General features: G+C 43.4%; 1 protein-coding gene across 5 annotated transcripts in view; it reads left to right on the top strand.

Annotated features, from left to right (window-relative positions):
* The window catches only part of mprip (myosin phosphatase Rho interacting protein), a 441,123-nt gene that overhangs the window by 81,488 nt on the left and 349,827 nt on the right, over nucleotides 1-9,808 (top strand). For all 5 annotated transcript variants that reach the window (XM_072558240.1, XM_072558238.1, XM_072558239.1 and 2 more), the window contains exon 3: nucleotides 7,169-7,234. In XM_072558240.1, coding sequence (XP_072414341.1) covers nucleotides 7,169-7,234 — 66 coding nt within the window. The remainder of the gene's footprint in view (nucleotides 1-7,168; nucleotides 7,235-9,808) is intronic.

Here is a 9,808-nt window from a genome sequence, read left to right as displayed (position 1 = left end):
AGTTAGCCAATTGGATATAAAATTGGCTTGAAGGTAAGAGGCATAGGTTGGTGCTAGAAGTTGTGGTGATTGCATTCGTGGTTCAATGGTAGAATTCTTGCATACCATCCAGGAGGCCCAGGTTCAATTCCCAACCCAGTGCATGGTACTCCTTTCCTTCCTTGCTTGTCATACTAAAGTTTACAGGGTGCTAGACCACATATATATTTTGTGGCCTGGAGGAAATTATGTTCCACATTTTGTTGTGTGTCCGACTGTAATCCCTTGTTTTGAAGGGGCTGCTGTTGAACTTTTGGTTGCACTTTCGCCCCATGCTGCTGATCTACAGGCTTCGTTTTTGGGAGAGGTAGGCAAGTCTGGGAGCCATTCTGCTGCTCCTGGGCCTGGCTAAGGCGGCTGTTAGGTTCAGGAAGTGGGCCGAGGGGTTCATCTGTTCTGACAGTCTGCCCTCTTTTGTGGTTACATCTGCACTCCGGGCGTCAGTGGAACATGCAGTGCCTACCAGTACGTTTGACACCTTTCATGACCAACTGTGCCGATTGAAGGGCACTATCAGTTTGAATAATGATATTTTGATTTAATAATGTAAACTTGCATTCAACTTTAAAGTTTGTGTTTGTTCTTGCCTTTGTGCCTGGAAAAGGGCTGTTTTGTTTTTCTTCTGTATTGATTTGGCCCCCTAGGAAGATCTAAAGGGGCTTTTATTTAAACCTTGCACTGTTCCTAGCTCAGTTGTGCTTGATGGGGTTAGTGTGGGGAGAGTTTTACTTTTAATTTAAAGGGCATAGAGGAACTTACCTCTGGATTTTTAAGCCCTTGTCCATGTTCTGGGAGTGCTCAATGGGGTCAAAACAGAGATTTGATCCCTTGTGGTCCTTATCCCGGGAGTGGATGGTGGTGATGGAGTCGAGAGAGCTTTGCTTTTCCCCCAAATAACAGGGGCTTCATTCTCATTTAAGAAAAAGAATATTTGCCTTCTGCTTCAAATAAGTAGTGTCCACTTTACTCTGTATTTCATCTGGTGCTGTCCCTATCCTGGGAGTGTCTGATGGGGACAGTGTTTGTTTGGGGGCTCTTGGCTTTTTCTGTTTCAGTCTTCTCTTTAAAAGAGTAGAGGGTTGCTTTTCAGACTTGGAGGCCTGTGACCAGTGGAATGTCTGCAGGATTGCTGCTGGGTCCAGTGCTTTTTTGTCATTTAAATGAATGATTTGGATGTATGATTAGTAAGTTTGTAGGTGACCCCGAAATAGTGTAGTGGACAATAAAGAAGGTTATGACAGTACAATGGGACCTTGATCAGATGGGCCAATGGGTTGAGGAGCAGCAAATGGACTGAAATGTTGATAAATGTGAGGTGCTGCACTTTGGAAAGGCAAATCTTAGCAGGACTTATTGGTAAGGTTCTGGGAAGTGTTGCTGAACAAAGGGACCTTGGACTACAGGTTCATAGCTCCTTGAAAGTAGAGTTGCAGGTAGATTGGGTAGTGAAGGCAGTGTTTGATGAGCTTCCCTTCATTGGTCAGTGCATTCAATATAGGAGTTGGGAGGTCATGTTGCAACTATACAGGGTACTGGTTAGGCTACTTGTGGAATATTTGTGTGCATTTTTGATCTCCCTCCTATCATAAGGATGTTGTGAAATGTTTGAAAGGTTCAGAAAAGTCTTACAAGGATTTTGCTAGGGTTGGAGGATTTGAGCTACAGGGAGAGACTGAAAGGGTTGGGCTGTTTTCTCTGGAGTGTTGGAGGTTGAGGTTTAGAAGTTTTTATTAAAATTTTGAGGGGCATTGATGGGATAAATGGACAAGTTATTTCTCCTGGAGAAGGGAGCCCAGAACTGGAGAGCATAGATTTAAGGTGAGAGGGAAAAATATAAAAGGGACCAAAGGGGCAACGTCTTCATGCAGTGGATGATGCATGTATGGAATGAGCTTCCAGAGGATGTGGTGGAGGCTGGTACAGTTACAACCTTTCTTTAAAAGGCATCTAGATGGGTATATGAATAGGAAAAGTTTAGTTGGACTAGGTCAGTTTGGGATTATCTGGTTGGAGCAGATGAATTGGACCAAAGAATATCTCTATGCTGTGATGCTGTCGCTCAGGTAGTTGCCTTGTCAAGAGAATTCAGAGCAGGTCACATGACCTCCACCTGGCTCGAAAGACTGTCCTTAAACTTTGTTTTTGTAATAAAATTCGGAACTAAGAAAGTGACAAGAATTCTGGTGGGAGAGGAAACTGCATATTACTGCTTTGGGTCTTGAAGCAAAAAAAAGTGAGATTCTGTTCATTTTCTTTATAAATAGGAATTAAGCTGTTGCTTGAAAAAATAAGTTATCAGGATTGAGCAAGACAGTGGGATTAGACAAGGTGATTGAGAAAAGTGTTTGTGTAGACTATACCTGTTACGTTATGCTGTACTGTAACAGTTCTCCTCATTTTCTGAAAATCGTGCACGATGTCATTGTTTATTTTTTTAAAATATTGACTTCATTATGTGAAAAAAGTGCAGATTTTTACCAGAGTGATGGTTAGGAAACATTGTGCAAGTTTAGATTGTCCTTAAACTATGATTTGTACCAGCTAGGAATGAGAGAAGATCGAATAGTTTGAAATTTAATCTGACATTAAAACTGGAATTTTCTTGAAAGCCTTCTGCGAATTCTGAAGCTGTTCATGGTAATACATTCTACGATTCTGTAAAAGTAGAAGTTGTGATTGTCCATATAACCTTGGAAATAATATTTTACAGCTACCTGAATTATTGACTTCATGAAAATTCCCTGGTTCCAATAAAACCTCTTGTCTTGGGCTGTTTTTATTTCCAGTCATAAACACATTCTAGAAGCAGAAAATCTTATGTCAAGCATCTGTAGAACCAGGTGAAGGACTTGGTAAAGCAACTGGCATTAAAATAAATTACTTAATTTATTCATTCACAGGATGTAGGTGCCCTTTGGTCAGGCCAGCATTTATTACTCATCCCTAAATGCTCCGAGGGCAGATAAGTGTCAACCATGCATTGCTGTGGGTCTGGAATCACAAAAAACTCAATAAAGCATGGTGCTGGGGGAAAGGTAGGTGGGATGGCAATTTAAGTGGATGCAGATGGAAGGTTATTGTGATAGGTCAGTGGGAAAGAATTTGGAATGATCCTTTGGGGCCTTGGACAGAGGTGAGGGGGGAGCTGTGGCCGCAGGTTTCGCAGAGGAAAACTCATCCAAAGCCCCAAAAGATGATGATGCCAAATCTGGCAGAGATTTGCAAGCACATCCTTGAACCTCATTTACTGCATCTGTTGTTCTTGATGTGGTCTTCACTACGTCGGAGAGACAGAGCGCAAACTTGTGGAATGGTTTAGAGGTCCGTATACCCCAATTAACCCTATCTTCCAATGGCCAACTATTTCAACTCCTTAGTCTCCCAATGACTTGCCCATTGTAGGCCTCCTCCTCCATCTAAACAAGTCCACCCACAAACTGGAGGAAGAAGACCTCATCTGTCTCAGGAGCTGACAACCACACAGCCTCCACAATGAATTCACCAGTTTCCAAATCTCTCCACTCTCCACTCTCCACCCCCCCCACCCCATCCCAGATCCAATCCTCCGACTTGGCACCACCCGTTTGACCCGACCCACCTATCCATCTTCCTTCCCACTGACTCGTGGCAATCACTATCTCCCTTTGCTCACCTATTGCCATCCCATTTATCTTTTCCACCAGTCAACCGCCTTCCCATCCCCAGCATTGATGAAGGGTCTTACTCGAAAAGTCAACTCTCCTGCTCCTTGGATGCTGCCTGACCTGCTGTGCTTTTTCCAGTGCCGTGCTTTATCGACTCTGATTCTCCAGCATTTGCAGTCCTCACTGACCTCTGGAGTCTCCTGTAAGCTAGACCAAGGAAGGCAAGCTGTTTCGTTCTTTAAAAGGCAACCAGATGTGTTTTTCTGACAAATGGCAATAGTTGGTTCGAAGAGAACAAAGAAAATTGCAGCACAGGAACAGGCCCTTTGGCCCTTTACCTCTGCACTGATCCAGAACCTCTATCTAAACCAGTCACCTATTTTCTAAGGCTCTGTATCTCTCTGCTCCCTGCCCATTCATGTATCTGTCCAGATACATCTTAACTGACACTATTGTGCCCACCTCAACCACCTCTGCTATGTAAAGAACTTTACATGCATATCTCCCTTAAACTTTTCCCCACTCACCTTGAACTCGTGGCCACTAGTAATTGAGTCCCCCACTCTGTGGGGGGGGGGGGGGAGAAGAAGGCTTATTGTTGTCCACCTTGTGTGTACTTCTCATGATTTTGTAGACCTCAGTCAGGTCTGCCTGTCTCTTTCCCCCCTCTACCTCTGTCTTTGTCTTTCTAATGAAAATAATCCTAATCTACTCAACCTCTCTTCATAGCTAGTGTCCTCCATGCCAGGCAACATCCTGGTGAGCCTTCTCTGCACCCTTGCCAAAGCATCCATGTCCTTTTGGTAATGTGGCTATCAGAACTGTACACAGTATTCCAAATGTGGCTGAACCAAAGTCCTATTCATCTGTAATATGACCTGCTAGCTCTTGTACTGAATACCCCGCCCGATAAAGGAGCACATGCTGTATGCCTTCTTGACCACTCAATATTGACCTGCGTTGCTGCCTTCAGGGTACAATGGACCTGAACACCCAGATCTCTCTGTACATCAGTTTTCCTCTGGGCTTTTCCATTTACAGTACAGTTCACTCTTGAATTGAATCTTTCAAAATGCATCAACTCGCATTTGCCTGGATTGAACTCCATCTGCCATTTCTCTGCCCAACTCTCCAATCTATCTATAATCTGCTACATTCTCTGACAGTCCTCTTCACTATCTGCTACTCCACCAATCTTAGTGTCATCTGCAAACTTGCTAATTGGACCACCTATACCTTCCAGATCATTTATGTCTATCACAGGCAACAGTGGTCCCAGCTCTGATCCCTGTGGAACATTTCACCATTTTGAGCATCTCCCTTCCACTATGCTGTCTGCTGTTGCCCAGCCAGTTCTTTATCCATCTGGCTAGTACACCCTGAAGTCCATGTGACTTCACTTTCTCCATCAGCCTACCATGGGAAATCTCATCAAACGCCTTGCTGAAGTCCATGTATGAAGGGTGGTAAAGACAAGCCAGGGTACTATAGACTGATGAGCCTGACCTCTGTGGTGGGCAAGTTGTTGGAGGGAATCCTGAGGGACAGGATGTATTTGGAAAGGCAAGGACTGATTAGGGATAGTCAACATGACTTTGTGCGTGGGAAATCATGTCTCACAAACTTGAGTTTTTGGAAGAAGTAACAAAGACGATTGATGAAGGCAGAGCAGTAGATGTGATCAAAATGGACTTCAGCAAGGCGTTTGACAAGGTTCCCCATGGGAGATGGATTAGCAAGGTTAGATCTCATGGAATACAGGGAGAACTAACCATTTGGATACAGAACTGGCTCAAAGGTAGAAGACAGAGGGTGGTGGTGGAGAGTTGTTTTTCAGAATGGAGGCCTGTGACCAGTGGAGTGCCAAAGGGTCAGTGCTGGGCCCTCAATTTTTTTGTTATTTACATAAATGATTTGGTTGCCAGCATAAGAGGTACAGTTAGTAAGTTTGCAGATGACGCCAAAAGTAGAGGTGTAGTGGACAGCAAAGAAGGTTACCTCAGATTACAACAGGATCTGGACCAGATAGGCCAATGGGCTGAAAAGTGGCAGATGAATGTGAGGTGCTGCATTTTGGGAAAGCAAATCTTAGCAGGACTTATACACTTAATGGTAAGGTCCTAGGGAGTGTTGCTGAACAAAGAGACCTTGGAGTGCAGGTTCATAGCTCCTTGAAAGTGGAGTCGCAGGTAGATAGGATAGTGAAGGCAGCGTTTGGTATGTTTTCCTTTCTTGGTCAGAGTACTGAGTACAGGAGTTGAGAGGTCATGTTGCGGCTGTACAGGACATTGGTTAGGCCACTGTTATAATATTGTATGCAATTCTGGTCTCCTTCCTATCGGAAAGATGTTGTGAATCTTGAAAGGGTTCAGAGAAGATTTACAAGGATGTTGCCAGGGTTGGAGGATCTGAGCTGCAGGGAGAGGCTGAACAGGCTGGGGCTGTTTTCCCTGGAGCATCGGAGGTTGAGGGGTGACCTTAGAGGTTTACAAAATTGAGGGGCATGGATAGAATAAATAGACAAAGTCTTTTCCCTGGGGTCAGGGAGTCCAGAACCAGAGGGCATAGGTTGAGGGTGAGAGGGGAAAGATATGAGACCAAAGGGGCAACGTTTTCACGCAGAGGGTGGTACGTATATGGAATGACCTGGCAGAGGATGTGCTGGAGGCTGGTACAATTGCAACATTTAAAAGGCATTTGAATGGGTATATGAATAGGAAGGGTTTGGAGGGATATTGGCCGGGTGCTGGCAGGTGGGACTAGATTGGGTTGGGATATCTGGCCGGCATGGACGGGTTGGACCGAACGGTCTGTTTCCATGCTGTACATCTCTATGACCTCTGTGACATCTACAACCCTTCCCTCATCAATCAACTTTCTTTTCCTCAAAGACTTCTGTTAAGTTGGTAAGACATGACCTTCCCTGTGCAAAACCATGTTGCCTATCACTGATAAGCCCATTTTCCTTCAAATGTAAATAGATCCTATCTTTCCAGCAGCTTCCCTACAACTGATGCTAGGTTCACCGGTCTATAATTACCTGGATCGTTCCTGCTATCCTTAAACAAGGGACAGTGTTAGCAATTCTCCAGTTCTCTGGGACCTTATCTCTGTTCAAGGATGCTGTAAAGATATCTTGGTCATCATAGTCAAATTCCTAATTCCATTTTTAAAAAAATTGAATTCAGTTCCTGCCATGGCAGGATTTGAACCAGAGTCCCCAGAACATTACAAAGGTCTCTGGATTAATAGTCTAATAGTACCACTGGGCCATTACTTCCCCTTTAATGGAAATTCTCACTTCCTTCATGAAAAGCTTCATAGCAAGATACATATATTTAGCATGACTTAAACTGAGGGAATAAACTTTTTTACTTTTAAATACACAGCAAATAATTTCCTATCAAAATAGTTCAGAGAAATTTTCAACCCCACTGTTGCAGTTTATAACTGTTTGTCTTTTTCTTCTCTGCCCCAACATCTAGAAATGGCAGCGCAGATTCTTTGTGTTATATGAACATGGCTGTCTACGTTATGCTTTGGATGAATCGGTAAGTCAAGTTTCTTCTTGGTTGATTTGAAATATTCCAATGCTTTAATCAGTCTGTTCTTAAGTGAAATGGATTTCACCATTTTTGATACTTTTTGAAATGAAAAATAATTAACATATAAATTGAAACATTGTTTTACAAAATAAGTTAGTGTTTTTCTGCTGAATTGTTAACTAACCCCAGGTGTTGGTAAAAGAGAACACTTATCAGTTTTGCAACTGAGGACTTCAACTCACAAGTAGCAATGCGATAAATTTTATGGTTACTGATATGTAATTTTAAAGCGTAACTATTGATGCATAAGCATAATGCTGAGGAATTGTTTGAATGTAATAGCACATGGAGATTATTGTTCCTGATTCTCTTCAGTTTTGCAAAAATTTTTTTTTTTTTTTTGCAACTATACATAGTCATATAGAGATGTACAGCATGGAAACAGACCCTTCGGTCTCTTTTACATCTTTCCCCTCACCCTAAACCTATGCCCTCTAATTCTGGACTCACTGACCCCAGGGATCCTAAAATTCGACATGTCCATGTGTTGAAATGATGCATGAATTGTAACTTATCATTTGAGTTTGAAGGATGGTTTTGAGTTAAATGAAAGTAAGGAGAGTTCTTGTCAACTATAGGAATTGAGATTTGGTTTGCACACACCAATCTTTTTGAAGGTGGCAGAGCAAGTGAATAAGGCTTTTAAATAAACAGACCAGTTCCAGGGCTTCATAAATCTGAGTAGAAAATATAGGAGCAATTACTTTGTTTGTTTGCTTCATAGAATCATAGAATCGCTACAGTGTGGAAACAGCCCTTTGGCCCAACAAGTCTACACTGACCCTCCGAGCAGTAACCCACCCAGACCCATTCCCCAATTCTATCATCTTGTATTTACCCCTGACTAATGTGCCTACACATTGCTGATCTGTATGGGAAATTTAGAATGGCCAATTCACCTAACCTGCACATCTTTGGGTTGTGGGAGGAAACCCACACAGACACTGGGAAAATGTGCAAACTCCACACAGTCACTCGCCTGAGGCTGAAATCTAACCAGAGCCCCTGGTGCAGAGAGTGAGTGGTGCTCACCACTGAGCCACCGTGCTGCCCCGTTTATAGTTGCTTCAAGGCCAATACTGATTTTAGTAATTTTCAAAAGCTAACCCACATGTATATTTAAAAAAAGAACAATTTGTAGGACAAAAGACGAAGAGGAGGAACTAATAGGATAGCTCTTTGAAAGAGCTAGAACAGATTATGCCCTAAAGTGACAGGATTAGTGAGACACTGTTTCTCCAAATATATCATGCTAGAGAGAGACAGACGCAGTCATTGAAGCAGTATAGGGAAGGTAACAGGCAGGGCTACTGAAACTGGTGAAATGTTGTCAGGCGAGGCCAGGATGGAGGCATGTGGGAGCTGAAGCTCAAAGTCAGGTGGGGTGAGACATGAGGAATGGGCTGCAGGAAGAGAAACTGTGTAGTTGGGGGCTGCATGAAATGGAAAGTAAGGCTGGTAAGGCTGGCAAGGCCGATTCAGCTCTGACCTCATCATCCTGTGAAAATGTGTTTAGTGTGTCTTTTTGTAAATACTTTGGATAATTTTTATGTCTGTGGTGCCAGTTTAAATTCTATTGTCACTGGACCTCTTGTAACTTTACAGATGCCTGAGAGGCTTGGTTTATTGGGCATAAGAGAATGTGAGGTTTGGGTGTGGAACTGACTATTTATTTATTTAATCTGTCATTTTCTATAAAGTGGCTGACTTTAGATTTTACAACTGTTTATTCTTGCATTATAGAGTCATAGAGATGTACAGTACGAAAACAGACACTTTGGTCGAACTTGTCCATGCTAACCAGATATGCCAACGTAATGTAGTCCCACTTGCCAGCACCTGGCCCATATGCCTCTAAACCCTTTCTATTCATACACCCATCCCGATGCCTTTTAAATGTTGCAATTGTACTAGCCTCCACCACTACTTCTGACCGTTCATTCCATACATGCACCACCCTCTGTGTGAAAAAGTTGCCTCTTTTTGGTCTCTCTTATCTTTCCCCATTCATCATAAACCTATGCTCTCTAGTTCTGGACTCTTTCTTCCCCCCCCCCCCCCCCCCCCCCCCCCCCACCCCAGGGAAAAGACCTTGTCTATTTACCCTATCCATGCCCTTCATGATTTTATAAGTTACTCCTCAGCCTCCGACGCTCCAGGGAAAATAGCCCCAGCCTACTCAGCCTCTTCCTATAGTTCAAATCTTCCAGCCCTGGCAATACCCTTGTAAATCTTTTCTGAACCCTTTCAAGGTCCAGAACATCCTTTCAATAGGAAGGAGACCAGCGTTACATGCCGTATTCCAAAAGTGGCTTAACCAATGTCCTGTGCAGCTGCATTATGACCTCCCAACTCCTGTCCTTGATACTCTGACCAATAAAGGAAAGCATACCAAATTTCTTCTGTTGTGGTTCTGTTCGCCGAGCTGGGAATTTGTGTTGCAGACGTTTCGTCCCCTGTCTAGGATACGTCCTCAGTGCTTGGGAGCCTCCTGTGAAGCGCTTCTGTGATCGCTTCTGG

The sequence above is a fragment of the Chiloscyllium punctatum genome, chromosome 39 (genome assembly GCF_047496795.1).
Source record: "Chiloscyllium punctatum isolate Juve2018m chromosome 39, sChiPun1.3, whole genome shotgun sequence".
In the NCBI taxonomy this organism is placed as follows: domain Eukaryota; kingdom Metazoa; phylum Chordata; class Chondrichthyes; order Orectolobiformes; family Hemiscylliidae; genus Chiloscyllium; species Chiloscyllium punctatum.
This window is presented reverse-complemented; position numbering and strand designations above follow the sequence as displayed.